Here is a 21,150-nt window from a genome sequence, read left to right as displayed (position 1 = left end):
GAGATGTAGATAAGGATGGTACCCCTCCTTTATTTCTGAATCCCACCTATCCCTCAGGAATTTAGCATAGCAAAAGAGCAGATGGGAGAATTATGAGCAAGAATTACTTTTGTTGTTCCACTTCTCCCCACTTCGCATTATTCCCACTGATAATCCATCGTCCATGGATATGGGGCTCCACTAGGCACAATATTTTATTCTTCTTGTTTTTCTTTTATGCATGTGGATTTTTAGAACAGATGGTGTAACAAAATTATTTATCTGATTATATTTTTTTCGTATATGCAAGTGTGTGTGCATATATAAACTCATCATTATCAATGTCTATCTCTCAATTCTAAATGTAGTTCCAAATAGCATGTCATTGTCAAAGTCAATCTGACGCCCCAAAGAATGGGGCAATCCCATCGAGTCCACTTGCCAATGAGACTCCTATATTATTAAAGATGCATGTGAGAAGTGAAATGTACAATTTTTTTTGGCCAGAAAAATTCAAGTTCAATAATTCAATAGAAAGGGGACGAGACTTTGATGAATGTAAGTTCAATAATTCTGTAGTTATAATTTTAGGGTAAAATTGGGATGTGGTGATCAACAGATCCTATCAGGAGGATTTTGGGGACTATTATTTCTAGTTCTTCGATTGAATGGCTTGATTTTCTGGGTGTAATATTAAGAGAATTGCAGGGGTAAATGTTCCTAACAGAAGAAAGCCTGACGTTTTATTTTAAAAATCAATTGATCAGCCACTTAGTACTACGGTCTAGTGGTATTCCTTTTCACTTGTAAGTGAGAGGTTTTAGGTTCGATTCTCGCCAAATGCGAATTTGAACCACATTATTGCTAGCCTATTGTGAAGCTAAGTCCACCCCCTCCCCCCCTTAGTATAAATAATATCATTTGTTATAAAATAAAATAAATAAAATAAATAAAAATAAAACAATTGATCATAAAGGGAAGTAACTGAACACCTTATGATTCATTGCAATGTTTTTTTTTTTTTGGATGTAAGACAATTCTGTACGTCTTCTCATGTCTTTTTATATATGGAGAAATTTCAAGCCTACCACATGTGCATCACATAGTGAATGACATCGAGCACTTATGGTCGTTGGTTTCACATATGGGATAAACCTGCTCTGATACACTGAGAGAATTTAAGATTCCACCATAAAATCAATTGACAATAAATAAAGTGACCTAACTCTGTAAAAACTCTTACAAGGTTCTTAACGCTATTTTTGGGCAAGGGATTTTCAAGTCCCAATGGGTTGATACCAAATTATTAAGGAATATATGGACTACAAAATGTTAGACAGAGGGAATTAGAATTGCCCTCCATGACCATTGCAAAGACATGTGATCCATTGATTCCATTCTGAAGGCATAAATTGAGAGATATTCAAATAATAATTGCCAGAATGTCTAATTATTGCTATTGTTTGTTTTCATTTTTTAAGTTAACAAAGATCAATTGGATGAAGTTCCATAAATTCTTCTGGTATGATTTTATGTTTTGGGTAATGAGGGAGCCAAGAACAAAAACCAGTAAAACTAATTAAGTATGGCCTATAATTAGAAGCCCAACAAAATCAATTTGACATCAGGGATGTAAGGAATTGTAGCTCAAACGGGTTGTCTACAGAATTGCATTTAGGAATGTTTAGGTGAGGGATTTCTAAGTTTCAAGGGATTGCGGTCAAGTTAGCAAGGAATGAATCACATAAAGTTGATAGATGCTAGTGAATCTGAAGGCATAAATCGATATTCAAAACCTCACATACTGAGTAATATTTATTAACAGTACCAATCTTAATCAATACTGAGCTTAAAAATTGAACACAAAGAAAGAAACGAAAGCAAACAGAGAGAAGGAGACTATTAAGCTTTAATTGATGAGTAAGAGAGCATACATCCACTGCTTTATATGCAGTAGCCGTTACACCTTGATTCTAACAAACTAACAGACTTCTTTAACAATCCTAACAGAGCTCCAACCAATCTAACTGACCAATACAATTGTGGAACTTGTACATTTTTCATTTCTTCACTTATCATCACCCCTAAATCTCAGCTGGGGTATCCAAGCCTAAGATTGCAGCAGTGTTTAACAAATGTTAGTCCATGCAGTTCTTTAGTGAGAATGTCTGTTATTTGTTCTTCTGTTGGAATGTATTGTACCACTAAGTCTTTTATTTACACTCTCTCTGATGAAAATTTGTCTAAATGTTTGATTCTAGTGTAAAACACTAGATTGGAACACAAGGCCAAAGTAGAAAGGTTATCACAATGTAACAATGGTGGTTCATCAATAAATTGATGTAGATCTTTAAACAGAAGCCTTATCCAGAACATGTCTGAAGCACAGTGTGCTAAAGCCTTGTACTCTGCCTTTGTAGAACTTCTGGACACTGATGCTTGCTTTTTTTTATTGTCATGATATTGGATTGTGTCTCACATAAACCACAAATCTTGTGACTGACCTCCTTATGTTGGTATCAGCTGCCCAATCAGAATCTGAAAAAGGCAGTAATTGATGAATCTGGTGAAGCTGAGTATGTTAAACCACATTGTATGGTACCTTGTACATATCTTAATATTCTTTTTACAAGAGTAAAATTATATTTGTTGGATCGGTCATATACTGGTGTGCTACATTTATAGCATATGATAGATCAAGTCTAGTAAAGGTTAGATATTGAAGTGCACCAACTAACTTTTGCACTCAGTAGGATCAGGTAATAATGTACCCTCAGATGCTAATAGTTGAGAATATGGCTTACATGAAGTTGTAGTTGGTTTCCAAGTATCCATCCCAACTTTGTGTATCAAGTCCTTTGCATACTTGGACTGATTAATGAAGATATCACCATTGTCTTTATACTGTATCTGCAATCCATGAAAATATGACAACTTTCCCATATCTTTTAACTCAAACACTCCACTGAGTTCTTGAAGAACAACTTGAACTTTGACAAAATTAGACCCTGTCAATATAATATCATCTACATATAAAATTAAAGCAATATAGCATCCTCTCCATCATGCTTGACAAATAAACTAGTATCAAACTGTGACATTTGGAATCCCATTACAGACCCTGTGAACTCTGCATTCCAGGCTCTTAGTGCCTGTTTCAAACCATACAGTGACTTCACCAGTTTACAAACATGATATGGATGTGTAGAGTCCACAAAACCCTGAGGTTGCTTCATGTATACCTCTTCTTCCATTTCTTCATACAAGAATGCATTTTTGATATCAAGTTCTCTCAATTCCCACTTGTGATGAGCTGCAAGTGAAATGATTAACTTGATTGTTGTATGCATTACAACTGGACTAAATGTCTCAAAATAGTCTAGGCGAAGTCTTGAGTGTACACTTGAGCCACTAAACGAGCCTTAAATCTTGAAATTGATCCATCAGGGTTCTTCTTCGACTTATATCAGGGTTCTTTTTCAGCTTATATCTTGAAATTGGTACTGATACCATGAAGAAGTTAAGGTTCCATCATAAAACCAATTGGTAATATGGAGAATAGCCCAACTACTTATAAGCACATGCAATGCCTATTCTCTCATCAATGTGGGATCCATTCTCAACACGTCCTCTCACGTGTGGCGAATTTTCAAGCCTAACACGTGAACAACACAACTCGGGTGACTTGGAGCACGTGTGGCCATTAGGCTTCACACGTGAGACATCCTATTTTGATACCATATTAACAGTACCAATTTTAACCAATACTGAGCTTAAGAATTGAACACAGAAAAAGAAACAAAAGCAAAGAGGGTGAAGGAGAATGAGAAGAAAGAGTATTAAGCTTCAATTGATGAGTAAGAAAGATTACTTTATATGCAGTAGCCATACACCTTGATTCTAACAAACTAACAAACTTCTTTAACAACCTAATAAATTCCTAACAAAGCTCCAACCAATCTAACTGCTCTATGATGACATGGACACTAGCCAATACAATTATGACACTTGTACAGTTTTCCATTTCTTCACTTATCAATATTGAGAAAATTGAAACCATATACATGAACAATTTTGTAAATCACCTTAAACCACAAAGGTGTAAAATATAATTGGGTAAATTACACTTTGCCCCCTTAAATTTTGGTTCAATTGTAACCTCATACATCATCTTTAAAACATTTTAATTTCATACATTTTTTATTATTTCATTTCAACGTCATACAACCGTCTCTTTTTCCGTTAGTCATTCTGTCAACTGCCTACGTGGCTGTAGCAGGTCTGACTTGTGGATAAAAAAGTTAATTCTTTATTCTTGTTTATACCATACTTGACCAATCCCGAAACTACTAAGCATCGGTCAACAGCATACCGTCAAGGACCCACAAGACTTTTCCTCCAACCAGGAGGCCAATCACAACATGACACATGTCGGTATCAGAAGCCAATCACAGCGCGACACGTGTCGATATCAGAAGCCAATCATAACACGACACGTGTCAATGTCAGAACGAAGCTAGAAACTCTCTTCTATAAAAAGGGATCATTCTCCCACAATAATCCCTAATGTCATTTGTACTAAACTATTCACTAGAACTCACAAAAAGAGAGCTTGAACCTATGTATTTGTGTAAACCCTTCACAACTAATGAGAACTCCTCTACTCCGTGGACGTAGCCAATTTGGGTGAACCACGTACATCTTGTGTTATTTGCTTCCCTGTCTCTATTCATTTACATACTTATCGACACTAATGACCAGAGCAACCTAGCGAAGGTCACAAACTTGACACTTTCTGTTGTACCAAAGTCCTCACCGATTTTGTGCATCAACAATTCTAATTAGAAATTCATCTAAAAAAATTGGAAAAATAATAAAACTTCCAAAACACCCAGAACTTCCTTTCTCTTCATGTTCTTCCATCGCCACTTGGTCTGTCATTGTCTTCATCTCCCAACCGAATGATGAAAACGTTGACGAGGATGAAAAAGAGGTCATGCCAACTTAAGGACCAGGAGTCCCAGCAGACGCTCGACCTCGAATTTGACGAATCCGCAATGGTATCTAGCCTCTGACGAAATGTAGAGTCGTCCAAAAGTCATCGAAGGTGAGCTCGAACTCGCGATTTTCATCGGCACTGAACCCATAGTCAAAATCCCCAAAACCCAGATTTCTTTGCACCTTCGATTTCGTTGCTGGCTGCATCTCGTGGTTTCGATTGAGGCCAATTCGAGGTTAGAGTGAAAGAAGGAGGAAGAGAAAGAGATGAAGGAGGTCACCGTGATTAGGTGGGAGGGCGGCAATGATGTGTAGGGGAGGGGCAATAAGTTCCATCTTCCCCTTTTTTTCTTCTGAGTAATCTATCTCATATCATATATATATATTATTTTTGGTTGATTTTGTGTTGAAAACAAATATGGGTTTTTTTTGGGGGGGGGGGGGGTGTGGTTGGGTTGTTTGATATTCTAGCTGCTGGTTGTTTTGGGGGTGGGTGGGTGGTTCGGGGGGTTCGGGGGTTGGGTTGCAGGTGAGGGGAGGAGGAGGTTGAAGGTGAATAGAAGTAGTGGCGGGGCCCATTATAAATGTTTAAAAATATTAACATAAAAATTATTTTTTTATTTTAAATTATTTTCTTGGGTAAATTACACAAAACTACCTCAACTATTAGGCCACTCACAGTTTCATACCCCATCTTTAAAAAATGTCAATTTCATATCTCATCCATGAATTTATTTCAATTTCATACCTTTCGTCAGTTGTCTGTCAATTCTTCCGTTAAATGCTGACGTGCCTTGAGGCGGGACCCACTTTCTATTAAAAATTTGATTTAATATTAAAAAAACTAAAATAAAATAAAAACCCAAAAAAAAAAAAAAAAAAAACCCACACCCAGATCCCCTCCCCCCCTCATGAAACTTCCAATCACTCTCTTACCTTCTCTCCACCGCGTCTCACCCAACCCTCTCTCATCCGATCCTACACCTAAATCTTCAAGTCAGTCTGCACCCATGGATTTCTTCAAGTCGGTCTTCTCCTATGACCCATTTCCGACAACCTGCACTCGGACGCCCAAAACGATGGTGTCGACCTGAACCCGAACTAGGAACCGAACTGCAATCCGCGTCCGAATTACAACATTGGGGAGTGGAGCTTCAGAGGTCTGATTTGCGACGAAGTCCGAGTCTGTCATCCAGAACTACTGCCACGATCTTGAGGAGTTTAGGTCTGGGTTGAAGAAGGAGGCGACAGTGATCCGGGAGGAGGCTTCACACGCCGTCAAGGATCTTCCTGGTTCGCTCGAGGTCAGCGCATCGGTGGCTCAGGATAAGAGATTAAGTAGCAGTCGGGTGGTGAAGATGGAGGAAGAGAGGCAGCGGTGAGGTAGTGAAGGAAGGTTTGGAGGGGGGACGGGTCGATAAGGAAGATTTGGGTGTGGGTTTTGTTTTTTTGTTTTTTTGTTTTTTTTGTTTTTTTTTAATTTTAATTTTTTAATATTTAGTTAATATTTAATTAACTTTTTTAAATATTTAATCAACTTTTTAATAGAAAGTGGGTCCTGCTTCAAGCCACGTCAGCATTTAACAGAGTAATTGACAGACAACTGACGGAATGTATGAAATTGTAATAAATTCATAGATGAGGTATGACATTGACATTTTTTAAAGATGGGTTATGAAACTATGACTGGCCCAATAGTTGAGGTAGTTTTGTGTAATTTACCTTATTTTCTTTCCTATGTGGCATGTTAGTGAAATCCACGTCAGCAAAAATGTGGGTTTTACAAATGCCACATCATTATTTAACTAGTCAAACTAACAGTTTGACTAACAAATAGATGAAATTGCAATAAAATTCAAATTTTTGTATGAAATTGAAATGTTTTAAAGATGATGTATGAGGTTGCAATTGCATCAAAACCTGAGGGGCAAAGTGTAATTTACCCAATATAATTAGTCCAAAAAACAATGATTAGCTAATATTAGTGCAGGAATCACTCTAAAACTAACTAAGTTGAATTACGATGATTGTAGTTGGAATTCACTTAGAACTTTAAACTTAGTAAGAGGAAGAGGAGGGAAAGCAATTTATATAGAACGTGTTCATTATCATATGTAGTTTTGTTCCAATAATTATAATAAAGACGTTATGGTAAATGTTGAATCCATTTCATGTAAGTTTTTTTAATAAGGAAGAAGGAGTGGTCACACTCTATATTGGATCATAAATAGTTAACATGCATCATAAACAGATTAGGTAATATGCAGCCAAAAGTACTCCCTCTCATATAACTCTGTCTAGTCTCAACTCAAATAGATAGTTAGCTAGATATCCTACAATAGTACCTGAATCGCATATGTTGTCCAATAAATCAAAACCCGGTTTTCCATAAAACCCACTTTTGCTTTCCAATCCCGGTCCCAGCATTCCTTGCCTGCCCTCGCCACTTCGTAACCCACTTTTTTTTAATCATTATACTTCCTTACCCCTCACCCCTTACCACTTACCTTACCCTCCTACCCCTCTTTCTCTCTCTCTAAATTTCTAGCTCTATATATGTTAGCGATTGAGGTATCGAGTGAAAGTATATAACCTATCTACAAAACAAGGAGTGGTTGAGAAAGAAGAAAGTGCAATTTGTAAAAGCTGCTGAGCTTGGTTTGTTCAAGGAAAGGAGGAGTTTCTTAATTCGGTGATAACTTCATCCAGGTGATCATAACTAAGCGACATGACGAGCTGCGTCGATGTTGCGACTGAGCAACTCTGTTACATCCCTTGCAACTTTTGCAGTATTGTTCTCGCGGTATCGATCTCTATCTATCTATCTATTCATACATATCTCTGATGTTTTCCTCTTTCTTATTTCTTTAATGGGAGATCTGCTTGTCAGTGATCTTCTCAAGACCCACTGCCTATCTTATTTCTTCCAAATATCCTTTTAGCATACATACAAGAAGAAAAAACAAAGCCGATCCTGAGAAATTGAAAAGCAGGCTTTGGTTGATTTGTGATCAGGGTTTGGTGTTATAATTTATTTCAGTGGTGAAATCGAATAGTACGCAATTTAATAGTTTTACAAACAGGGTTTCTTTTTTAATCGGCGAGCTAGGGTATATAGTCAGGTCTCCATCGTTGGACTTTACTTTTCCTTCTTTTGCAGTCAAAGAAAAGTCATACCTGAGAGAGGGGGAGAAATCTAGACTCTAGAGAGAGAGAGAGAGAGAGAAAGAGTGAGAGAGAGAGAGTTGATTGTTTAATTTGTGTTTTGTAGTTCTAAGTTAGTGGTGCTTCTTTTTAACGTAAGAAACATGAGGGTTTGAGGATAATCCACTGACGAAGACAAGACCTCCCTTTGATTTCCTCACTTTGTGACCTTTTTCGTTTCTAAAAACACTGCATCGTCTCGTCCAAACTCATTACCTTCTTTTATTTCTGATAACCTGATGGTGAAAACAGAAAATGAAGCTTTCTTCTGGCACTATCTATTGTGTTCTTTCCTAAGAAAACTCCCCTCGTAGCAATCAGCTGGAAAGGAACACACTTTTTCTTCTCCATCTTTGGGATTTCGAATCTCGCCTAATCTCCTTTATTATGTGTTTTTAAGGGGAAAAATTAGGGTTTAGTGCTTATAAATAATTTGTAATCAAATTTACGCCTTTTCATACAATTACCCCAAATAAATAATTCATATATTTTCAATCAAGCAGTACCCAATTCTTACTTTCTTCTTCTATTAATTTCTGAGAAATGCATTTTTGCATTTACTTTGATCCGTGTTACTCATGCAGTCCTGATGTGCAGCTTTTAAATCGGTGTATGATAATTTTTGGGTGTAGTTAACGAGCTGAGAAACATATAACTAAGATGATACATGCATTATAAACGGTCTCATGTAGTGTTGATGATTGTGTCTGCAGGTGAGTGTTCCATGCAGCAGCCTATTTGACATTGTGACCGTCCGATGCGGGCACTGCACCAATTTATGGTCCGTGAACATGGCCGCTGCCTTTCAGTCACTGTCCTGGCAAGATGTTCAGGTGTGCTTTTCGCCTATTTATTTATTGATTTATTTATTATTTAGTAATTCCAAGAAAATAATTAATCATTCAATTAAAAGACTTAATACAAGAACCGCCTCTGAAATCTAGGTCTAGCTTCTTCTTGGTGTTACTTCTTTTTTTAGGAAACCGAAGACTCGAGGATCTAACATAGATCGAGTATTTCAAAGCATTTTGCAGTAGTGCAGAAAACCCAATAGGTTGCTCAGACAGCAGCCGCCATAACCCACAACCCAATACCTAAATTTTTGCTTTATTAATAGATGGAGGTCACGGCCTGAACCCTCCTGACGAGAATTTTTTGTTTGTCTATCTGATCACACCATATTTAATATAATATGCGTAAACAATATAATTAATATATATTTTTATAATATTTAATGAAAGGCAGCTTATTAGTTTCGTAAAATGGTAACACCGATTTACAATTTTTATACACCAAAAATACCTCTCCCATCCAACCCTTAATCAGCATTTTATAGTCTCTTTTCTTTTGCTTGATTTGATTGACACGATTGAATGATAGGGTTCTTAGGTTCAATGGTTGTATTTTCCATCAACTTTGTCCTCTACTGTGCAAACACAAACCTTACAGAGTTATTTATTTCTTTTCAAACCAACTGTCAATCTGGGTTTTATATGCTTTATTTTATATGACAGTCTTAACTGATTCAGTCCTATCAATGCTGCTCTTCTTTTCGTGCTCCCCTCGCCCCCTTAATAAAAAACCGAGCCCGGCCACCTGGTAGGGTAGCTAACTAGCCTTATATTAATCGTAAAAAAATTAAAAAATAAAAAAAATACTAGACAAGCTAGTTATAAATAAAAAACTGGTTTCTTAGGTTTATTTAATTTCATGGTTGGTATTTAGAAGACATATATATTTGATGTTTTCAACTGTTGCAGTTTAACTAATGAATACTGTTCTTATAAAAAAGATTGATCTCCTTGTTTTTTTGTTATGCATTTATTTACTTTTAGGCACAAAACTACAACTATAACTCTCAGAATTACCGGATTGATTCGGGCTCCTCTTCCAAATGCAACAAGAAGAATGCAACCAAAGACCCAACTTCAGATCATGTCACTGAGGAAAGGGGTGTGAATCGACGTGAGTCATCAATTAATCATCCCATAATTTGTAAAACAAAAGATAATAATGCATATTATATATATGCCTCTCTTTTATTGCTAATGTGTTTATGTGTTTGCGTGCCTCTGTGTAGTCTAGTGTTGGCTGTTGCTATAATACGTACTGATAAAAATGGTCTGAGTTGTTATTTTCCTTTTCAGCTCCCGAGAAGAGGCAACGTGTACCTTCTGCATATAACCAGTTCATAAAGTAACTAAACCATTATAATTTATACCTAATGTTTTAAATTTTCTTTTCTTTTAATTTGCTTTGCTTATAATTAATTAAAAAGATGAGTATTGATTTATTACATTGATAGGGAGGAGATTCAAAGGATCAAGGCTAATAATCCAGATATTAGCCATAGAGAGGCTTTCAGCACTGCTGCCAAAAATGTAAGTGGACATGCATTTGCAAACTAAGTAGGATTATATCCCCTTCAAATTTTCTTCTCTTCAGTCCTCACCTATTTGAACGGTCACAATTAAGTCATATCAACATTTTGTGTTGATTTCTTTATAGAGAGAAAGACAAAGAGAAAAGTGAGAGAGAAGGGAAGGAGAAGAGATTTATAGTAGAGAGAATCCTACTCTACTAGTTATTTTTTAGATTATGTAAGCAATATTGATGAACTTGTTCTTTCTTTCTTTTTAATTAGTGGGCGCACTTCCCTCATATTCATTTTGGCCTGATGTTGGAGGCCAACAATCAGGCTAAGCTGGACAAGGTAAGTAATTAATTTCACTAATTTATGTGTTTCTAAACTATTTCCTTGGCCTAATTAATTTTTTTATTAAAATAAAAAATATTTATGTTGCAGGACCCTGAGAAACATCTTATGTCAAGGCCTGCACTACTGAATAACTGATGGCCACGATAATTTCAGGCAAAGACACTCGGTCATATCAAAATTGTTCTTCGTATACAGGAATTGCCTTGACTGATCTACTGGGTTGTTTCTTAAGGACATTTCAATATCCTTCTTCTTTGTACTTGTCAAGTCCCCCTTATTAGGGTTTCTATGTGACTTAAAATTAAGTAATACGCTACTTTGCTTAATTTAATTTGTCATCTTCATCAATCTTGATTTCCTAATGACACAATGACATTATATTAAATAAATTTCCCTTTTGTTAACTTGCTTCCTTATAATGACGAAGTCGATGTAATATATTCTCTTCTATATCAATAGGGAAATGAAAAACACACACCATTTTTAGCCTCTTACACATTCATATTTAATCTTGACCATTAATTTTATTTAATTTATTCAATTCAATGGCCAAAACTAAAAAGGAGTGTGTGAAAATCATTTCCCTATCAATATATTACTTGGTGTACAGTTTGGAACATGCAGAGCTGGTATATTTATGCAGAGTTAGTATATTTATGCAAAATTGTGACCACGTACTATAATGTATGTTTACGAAGTACATCAGTCCATTAATGGAAATGGATTTTATTAAACATCATACTTTTATTAAAACGTTATCATCATATTAACACGCTTAATTGTAGCCCGTGCATGGCATATATGGAGAACTAAGTATATATGTTAATCTGTTGGGTAGGCTTAGCCTATATATGTTTCTTGGTTAAGTTCAGGGTTAAATTTTAAAGCTTTTCACGTTCTACTATGGCTTCTTTTTCTTAAAAAAAAAAAAAAGCATTGACCTACAACTAAAGGGTAATTCTTGGAAGATTAATTATTTAGATCAATTTGGTAAATTATATGACATTGTTGTTGATGATTGGATTATTACTTAAGTATTGATTAACGTGTTTATTTCCTATTAGTAACACTCACATGATTTATAAATTTGGTTTAAAAAATTGATCTACTAACATTATTCACAAATAAAATGTGCAATTGGTCACACTCACTTCAGGAAAGAAAAAAAAAAGAAATAATAGTTTTAACAAGTTTAAGAATCCCATGTCCAAGATTTATAAACACATTCTCCAATCCTCCTCCTTGGTATAATGGTATATATCTCAAACTTACAATACAAAGAGGGTTTTACTCTTTTTTTTTTTTTTTTAGCTTGGCTTACAAACGAAAATGTGTAAACCTCATCAATTATTTATTCAAAACTAAACTCATCCATGTAAACTACTTCTTTCTTTTGAAGTGAACTTAAGGGCTTACTACAATTTACACTTCCAAAGGTGAGGTGATTTTCAAAATGGGAGTTGTTCTCTAAAGTTTTAAAATTGTATCAATTTACCTAATTACGAATTTCTTGCACACCATATTGTGAATTTAACAAAAATTCAAATAATTTATTAGACAAGATATATATTGCTACAGTTTCAAAACTTTAAGAAGAAATATGTGAGAAAATTGAAGTATAAAGGGTATATGATTAATTGTAGTTAGCCCTAAAAGTAATGATTATGTTTCACTGCAGCTAGACCTAATTGTTAGTCATCATCTGCAAAAACGGAAAAGGCGGATCCTTTTTCTGCGGACCCTCGCGGGATCATTTCTCTATGAATCTAAGAGATTTCGTAATCGTAATCGTTTATCATATATCGTGCGATCAGTTTTTGTTACGTATTATTTATATTTACTTTTAAATTTTGAAATGATTTCTGACCATACAATATACAATGAACGGTCGCGATTACTGGATCATTAAGATTCCCAAAAAAAGATCAGAATCCTTTTCCTGCAAAAACCACTTTATATCTATACAAACGCACACGTGTCCCTGTTGTACCCTTGGTTGAAGACACATGGTTTGAGAGTAAAATTCCATGGAAGGGAAAGGGTAAGTCTGCTAATATATACACACACACACACACATATATATACACACGCACATATATACCGCACATATATACAGCACACGCACACACCTGAAAGTTATTAATTCCAACCGTGCAGCAAGCATATCAACAAGCTAAAGCTACCAGGACTTTATATAATTTGTCCAAATTTCCTGCTGAATTATTGCATGTAATGTGATGATGGGGAAAGAGAAATTAAAAGGTATTATTTCCCTTCATTTTTTCTTCTTTCAAAATTAAAAGAAGGCAAATATCTAAGAAAAGCCATTGTCTGTCCAAGCATGGACTGCAACTCATAAATATCATGACCCTCTGTGAAAAGGAATTCATGGACCACCATTTTGGTTCTGAACCATTCCCATTTTTCTTTGATACCTCCAGGGGAATCCATTACAAAAGCACTAAAGATCAGGAAGCACTTTAAAAAAATTTCTTATTTAATTTCTTCAAGGAGTTGCTTCCAACTTTGATCTTATTTAGTCAATAATACTGAGTTTTATCTTTGAAAGTAGGAATTTTTATGTTCGTGGTAATTATACAGTTTGACACATGTGAAAAAACTTTTCTTTTTATATTTTTGATGAGTTATATTTGCAACCATTATTTGCACGGATGAAGAATGACTCGTTTGATAAGCTAGTTTTTGATACAAGCGACATTAAGGGGTTAGAGTTCGGACTAACTATAATTAAGTATCGAACTCGTCAATCATGAAAGTCGAACTTGAGATACCTCGTATTATAAGTGAAGAATAATGGTATTACTAGATTGTGTAGTGATACTGACGAGTCCAATTTAAGAAAATTTAGAAGAAGGGAGTGAAATATCTAGGGTTGGGGTGGTAGATATTGAGGAGGGGACCATTGGATGTCCTGCGGATCTTGAAGTGGGTTACGGTAGATTTCCACAAGCTGGCAAGTTTTCATTTTTCCTTTTTTTTTTTTTTTGGTAAAAGAAGGGAACGGGAAATATATATATATATATATATATATATATATAGTACAATATGGCGGAGCTGGTGGTGGTGGGGTGGGCAGAGTAATACGGCTGACAGGCTGCCGCTCAGCTCTGGCGCCCTCCCACATTTCTGACATTTAGAATCTGAAACGTCAATTTCATGCCTGTTAAGCATTCATCTCATTTCATTGTCATTTCACCTCTGACTTCCCCCCCCCTTCCCTTCCGCTCTCTCTCTCTCTCTCTCTCCCTCGTTTGGAATGTTGGTGTCCTCCGAAGGGAGGGGTTTCCAACCCTAATTTACGTGCCTCGGGGCCCCATACCATATCATGAGGTTCATGATGATCACGGAGGTGGGCCCCACAGGGTGAGTGACTGGCTGGTAAGCTGAAAATGATAGAGAGAGGAGAGAAGGCTAAAGACGACTAAAGTTTCTTCAATACAAAAAACCGAGGCAACATGTGATTCCTACGGCATCATGTTCTGTGTCTGGAATGCATTTGTTCATTACAATAAATTCTCCATCTCCCATTTGTCCAATGTGTGTGGTGACAAACTGTGACAAGTACGTTTGTCGGAAACCCTAGCATCACTCGTCCACACATACGAGAGTGAATGTGGATCGTTCATGCAGAGTGGGTTTCCCGCATCACCGGACCACAGTCGTTCACGAGCCACAACACAATTCATCACACATACGCAAGTGATTGTAGGTCGTTGATGTCAGTGAGTTTCTGAACGCATCAACAACCCACATGCACTCTTAAGCCAACCGATGCATGCTAGCATATATAACTTATCTTTATATGTAGGTAAGGTACACACAGTTGTGAGTCATGAGTGCTTCAATTCACCTACCATGTATGCATGTTGATTGTTCAATCATATCATAAAAGAAACAGGATGAGCGACGAAACGCAGGACCATTTGAAGGACATTCATCAATTACGCTGACTTTTGAAATTAAAACATCATACGACATTACGACTCTCTATGCTTCTGCAGAGGCTGATCCATGCGCTGGCTCTCTCACCACATCAAATAAAATGCCCTTCTACGTGTTGTAAAGTATATATTACAATTTACACTGCTGCGCGGTTCGAAAACTCTAATTAAGGACAGCAAATGTATAGCATATTGCTGAAATTAACAATCAGATACACGCTCGAGAATTGAAGAAAAATTTAGTCTACACCATTGAAAAGTTAATGTACCATGTACGTTAATTTATAGTAGGACTCATGGATTTCAAAACACCAATCGACTATCATGTTGGAGAGATTCTAACAGATAACCCGTTGCATATCCTTCTACTACTATCTCTCACATCACATGTTACGGGATAAGGAGATACTAATAGGGGCATACCACCTAACTCTTGGGCAAACAATAATACGCGACAGTAGTCACATTCAACCATGTTCTCATGCCTCCGAGCAACCATGGAGACGGCTTTGAAACCCTCCCGGCCCGACCGCCCTTTAATCCTCAGGTTTAACAATGGGGACGGGTATGGCGTCGTTTAGCTGTTGTGGTGGTTTGGGAAGAGAATTGATGCGGTGGATAACGAAGGAGGGCGAGGACGATGAGGCGGATGAATTAAGGTGCGAGTTGAGGAACGAATCGAGGTCGGGTTCCATGGTGAGTTGCGGTTTGAAGTGAAGAAGGTCGAGGAATGAAGCGAGGCTGCCACCGCTGTTGCTACTATAGAGGAGAGATGTACTTGAGGATTTACCATTCACAAATACAATAGGCAACCTAATTGGCCGGGCAATTATTGCCCTACGGTGTGGAAGTGCTCTAAAAGTAGTAAACATGTAGGGGTATAAGCAAACAAGGAAAATTAGCCAAAACCCACCAATTCATTCCCAATTGGACTATTTGAGTAAAGGGAAATTCAAACTCACTACTAAACTACTTGTCCTGCAATTTCACTCCAATTCCAAGGTAAAATGAGGCATGGGTTTAGGTACACAAAACCCTTGCGAAAATCTTAAACCTATACTCGAAAAGAAATGCTAATGTGCCTTCTTATTAGTTAATAACAGATGGCGTCTTTGCCTATTGAACCGAAAGACAACTTCGGCTCATCTGATCCAAAACTGAACTTAATATCTGAAGCATCGTTCTGAATTTCCGCACTTGTAGAAGGGAATGCAAACACAAGGGGATCTGACTTCTTGGATCCAAAATCGTAAGTAGGAACAGCGTATCCATCTTCATTGGACTGATGCTGACTGCTTGCCAGGAAAGTTGGTATAAAGGATGGTGTTGGTAGTTCAGAAAACACTTCAGACGATGCAGAGACAGGGAAACTGAAGCCAGAGCTACTACCAGAAGAAAACGTCCATTTTGATTCGGGCTTGTCAACGGATATAGAAGGAAACGCACGTTTAGCCCCTGAAGATTGAGATGCAGGCTTCTTTTGTTGATCTAGTACCTCAGAGCCAGATGAAGCAAACTTCGAAAAATCCTGCAAATTAGTTTAGTTAGATCTATTTCTGTTATGTTCGTATAGCTCTAGCAGACTAGCACCATAAGGCAATATTGCTTTTGAGACAATGGGTAAGGAATAAACACCTCATGTGTAATCGTGTTCAGAGATCTTCCATCCCTCCCATCACCAGCAGGGATATTGTTTGCAACAGCAGTGGCTTTTGTAGTGTTCTGCACAGGTGGAATCTTAAACAGAGAATTTCCCTTGTCAGCATTTTTCTGGTAATCTTGACTTATGAGCTTACGAGAATTGAACCCTCCTACAAGTGGTAAGCTATCATGTCCATTCTGGTTGACTGAAGAAACACCAGAAGACGGGGTTTTCTTCCATGCAAAGGCTAGCTTTAACTCTTCTGACTTCTCTTTAGGAGTGGGCGGGTTTCTATCAATGTGCTCCAAGATTGTCCTAGCAATATGACTAGACTCTGGATGAACACTTGGCACACCAAAGCTGGAAGACTTCCTGTGTGATGATTGCGTTTGGGAGTTCCCACTTAATCCTCCAAGTTCAAAATGCTTCGTGGCAGGCAAGAAGCCTTTGGTAGCACTGGAGTTCTCCACCCGTGAAGGCCCAAATGAAGAGGAACGGACATAAGGAGATCCTGTAGCAGGAGTTTGCACAGCAGATTTATGTCGTAACCTGCGAATTGGTCCAGCTGATCCAAAGCCACCATCCAATGTATCACCCCTTGGCTTCACCAATGCATTGAAACACAAAGACATAAACAACCAAGTTGAGGCCAAAAACATGATTATAAGAACGTCAATTATCATGCAAAATTACATATTAAACTCGATTATAAATGTATGCTGGATATCGAAAAACTATTTGCACACGTGCACTGGCAACTACAGCCACAAACACGTTCTGTGATGCCAAAATCTAACTTGAAATCAATTTCCTAATCAACAATACTTGTAATGTAACCATTGGCAATGATCACTGATATGTAAATTTACCTTCCCATATATAGGAGTATGCGATTGTTTCAATGGAGTAAATACAATTCTTGGGGCTTTGTCATTACCACCTTGTAATTGAGTTAACTGATGACATGCAATAAAGAAAAATTACCATCTAAAGCACAAAGTGTGTCTACGAGAATCAAAATGTCAGAAATCAAAACAAGTATCAAGACCTTTAACATACCTTGGATTTGGATTTTGAAAAGATAGTTCTAGAATAAGGAGTTCGAGGAAGATTATGAAGGCCAAATCTGCCTCTTTCAGTCTGTGGAGTTGAATAATCACGTTGATCCTGTACCATAGAACCAGGCCAGCATGCCGATGGTTTAGACAGTGTTGGAAGAAATGGTTTGGAAGAGAACTCATCGCCATGCAGTGTGGCCATTTCATCTTTTGACACTGCATTCTTAGACGAAGGATCAATTTCTGATGTTCTGCTTCCCATAAATGCTCTTGCAATATCAACAGGTGAAGCACCAACTTGATCTCGCATCTGAAAATTTTAAGAGAAATAATAGAGTCATCTAAGAATATAAGTGAACCACAATCCACAAATATTAAAAAGAAAAAAAAAAGAAAAAAAAAAGAAGAAAAATAATTCAGTGTATTAAAAAGTTAATACTTACCTGCCAAATATGTTGGTAACTTCTATAAGAAAAGAAAATAAAAAAATCCCTTTCACGGATATGCAGACTCAAACAGAATGAAAACAGATTGTGCAATTTCACAATTTCACATAAATGTAAATGCGTAACAGAATTGATTCTGCCTGATGACATGTCACAATAAACAGAGCAAGTTGATAGTGACACTCACAGCTGACTGTGGTAGAGGGGCTGAGGTTGCCCAAATAGCTTTATTCAAGTCTTCCTGCTTTTCTTCAGATGACTTCGGAATATCATCTGTAATTACAGGCCACTTGGCTTTTTCAGCAGCACTAAAGCTTTGTTTTTTCTTTTTGTGATCCACATTAGGAAGTTCAACAGCCCTCCTCGAATGTATAATTTCCATCAAGTGATTGACTTCATTCCTGGAGAAAGATGGAGTGCACTTAGAGAGGGCAAGAAAAGACTGGTAAGATAACGCATTTTAAGACCATGACTGAATGCATGGGTGTCCGCAGTGAATAAAATTCCAACCTGATCTTTAAATGGAAGAGAAACTTGAATTTCGGTCAATTATAGTGGTGGAATCTGATACACTGTTTTGATATCAGAAACAGGTTTCTCCATTATTCATTAATGCAATCTATGTGGGAAAGCAACCGCTTTATTCACACTTTTTCATATAAGAAACTACTTTATAAACATTAACAAGAAGCACTCATTTAAACCAAAACTAAGTTCCACCACTTTGACTCATTAGCATCTTAGTGGCAAACTATTAGAAAATCGATGTTTTATGCATAGCTATAATCATAAATGGAAGAAATACATCACATGCATGACTTGCCTAGAAAATTTTTTCCCCTTCAATAGCTGCTCAATTTCAGAAAGTCCAATATCCTCAGACTCAGACTGGTCACCCTTCTTATTCCCTTCAAATTCCGAACCACTTTTTAATCCATCGGCTGTTTTGCTAGGGCCTGCTATTTCAGTTATTATGGATATCCCATTCTGCAAAGATAAACGCCGAAGAAGAATTGAATATAAGAAATGATTTTGATGGCTGGGAAAAAATCATACACAATTAAAGACATAGCTATCCGTAGCTGTCAAGAAGACCACACAAAATAGTGAAAAACTAGGTATGTCTAAATCAGTCAGAAGATAATCTAAATTAATGGTACTTGATATTTACCACAAGAAGAAAAAACAAAGAGAAACTGAATCTTATACCTATCACCACATAACATAACAGATGAAAAGGTAATGAATCTGAATTCGAATGCTTGTTAATGCCACATAAACAAGATTTTGCATGAAAGAATCGCGTATATATGAAAACACAATCGCATGCGCAGCCCGACAAAATTACAACAGTTATACTAATGACCGAAACTAAAGCACAAAGTGACTTGAGAAACAGAAACTGAAGTTGCTACGTATACACAAAATACACCCCGTGTGGTATAACTGTTGTATTAAATGAAAAATGGCCTCACATTCAACTCGGAATTGTCCTCACGATCAGCGATAGCATTTTGTTCCGTCTCCATGTGCTGCTCATCTGCTCCAGAATAACTCATTGAGTTAAAATCCAAAGACTAATCCACAATGTTAACCAGTAATCAGTAAAAGGGTACTCAAAAACAACATAAAGTGACTACTAAATCCAATCAATTCAACAAAACCAAACCAAAGGAGCAATCCAATCAATGCATCAAAAAGCATAAAAAATCAATGCTTTTAGTCAATCCAATTACAAAGTAATAAACTTTATTTACCAAAACACCAATAAATTCCCAAAAAAGTAAGGAACAAAAAGTCCAAAACCCTAACAGGGAGAGAATTGGGGCTGACCGTGATGCTGGGCAATGGGCGGAGTTAGGGCATTGAGGGAATTCGATTTGGAGAAGAAAGAGGGGAAGAGCCGAGTGGCGCCTCCAGATATCAGCCGATAAGCCGGATCGACAATACCCGACAACCACCGCCGCGGTCCCCGCGCGGCTTGGTTCGAAGGCGGGCGGGAATACGGCGTCGTATTCGGCTTTCGAGACGGTGGCTTCCTCAGCTTCCCTCCCGCACCTCTCTCTCCGTACAGCCCTGCGGAACGCGCCGTTTCGGTGCCGGCCTCCATTCGTCTTTCTCTCTCTCTCACTATCTTCCTTGTTCCTCTCTGTGTGAGCTTGTGCTGGATCCGATGTGGAACTCTCGATTTTTGACTAGCACTGTTCTTCCCTTGTTCTTTGTGGACTCTCTGATGAGAAGCGGAAACTCGGAAACTTATTTTCTTTTTCTTTTTCTTTTTGGATTTTTCTTTCTTTTTTTTTTTTTTTTTTTGTTTTTTTTTTTTTTTTTGGTGGTATGGAACTATTGCATGCCAATGTAGAAGCACACCTTAGACGGTGCCGTTTCTTTATTTATTTATTTATTTTTAGTTAATTGTTCAAATGTTCTTCGTTTTTAACATTTAAGCTGACATATGTTAGAGGTGTGCTCGGTTCCAATCGGTTCGAGTTTCTGTCCAAACTGAAAACTAAATTGAAATTTCTGTTCAGTTTTTTTTTTTTTATTCAGTTCGGTTTAATTTGGTTCGATTTCGTTCAGTTTAGTTTTTCTATAAAACTAAATTTTTTTAAATCTAAAAATTGGTTTATGTTCTACAACTTTACTTTTAGTTTTTCCATTTCAAACAAAAGTAAAGGAATAAAAAAAAGAGAAGGAGAAAGAAGATGCAGGACGAAACCAAAAAAAGAAGATATAGGTGAGAAAAAAAAAGAAAGAAAGATGAGGGTCGGGTGTGGAGAAAAAAAAGAACTTTATACGTTAACGGTTGGTTTAAAATAAATGGGGCTTTTAGATTCAGGTCTAAAAACACAGATGATTTTTAGAAGTGAGTCCAATTACTTAAATATATGTATTTATTTTTTTAATGCTCATTTTATATTTTCTAAAAATATTAAAAATCAATTAAAACCTTCTAATATTATGAATTTTCAACCCCAAAAAATATAATTAATATCTTATAACAAAAAAAATAATATATTGACATAAATCTATCTGCAAATCATTATACCCTAACTCAAGTAACAAATATATGAATGTATATCATACCTATAAGTAAAATATGAAACTTAACTAAAAGGTAGAAAAAACATAATACGTCTAC

General features: G+C 36.8%; 2 protein-coding genes across 2 annotated transcripts; one reads left to right on the top strand and one right to left on the bottom strand.

Annotated features, from left to right (window-relative positions):
• The first annotated feature begins 7,389 nt into the window (after window positions 1–7,389).
• Window positions 7,390–11,304, top strand: LOC103953931 (axial regulator YABBY 5). Its single transcript, XM_009365740.3, has 7 exons — window positions 7,390–7,780; window positions 8,895–9,014; window positions 10,017–10,146; window positions 10,329–10,377; window positions 10,487–10,562; window positions 10,826–10,894; window positions 10,988–11,304. Exons 1-7 carry the CDS (start codon window positions 7,706–7,708, stop codon window positions 11,033–11,035), a joined length of 567 nt encoding a protein of 188 aa, XP_009364015.1. The 5' UTR covers window positions 7,390–7,705; the 3' UTR covers window positions 11,036–11,304.
• A 4,456-nt stretch (window positions 11,305–15,760) lies between these two features.
• On the bottom strand, window positions 15,761–20,248 carry LOC103953932 (nuclear pore complex protein NUP1). The gene is made up of 8 exons (XM_009365741.3): window positions 19,842–20,248; window positions 19,484–19,548; window positions 18,832–18,995; window positions 18,196–18,409; window positions 17,564–17,872; window positions 17,374–17,460; window positions 16,498–17,106; window positions 15,761–16,390 (listed from the first exon to the last, which is right to left on the bottom strand). The coding sequence occupies exons 1-8, from the start codon at window positions 20,116–20,118 to the stop codon at window positions 15,956–15,958; spliced, it is 2,160 nt and encodes a 719-aa protein (XP_009364016.2). The 5' UTR covers window positions 20,119–20,248; the 3' UTR covers window positions 15,761–15,955.
• Window positions 20,249–21,150: the final 902 nt, after the last annotated feature.

This window comes from the organism of the source record quoted next, unplaced genomic scaffold, assembly GCF_019419815.1.
Source record: "Pyrus x bretschneideri cultivar Hongxiangsu unplaced genomic scaffold, Pyrus_bretschneideri_v1 Contig44, whole genome shotgun sequence".
NCBI classification, from domain to species: domain Eukaryota; kingdom Viridiplantae; phylum Streptophyta; class Magnoliopsida; order Rosales; family Rosaceae; genus Pyrus; species Pyrus x bretschneideri.
The sequence above is the reverse complement of the archived record's forward strand: the minus strand, read 5'-3'. Positions and strand labels throughout refer to the sequence as shown.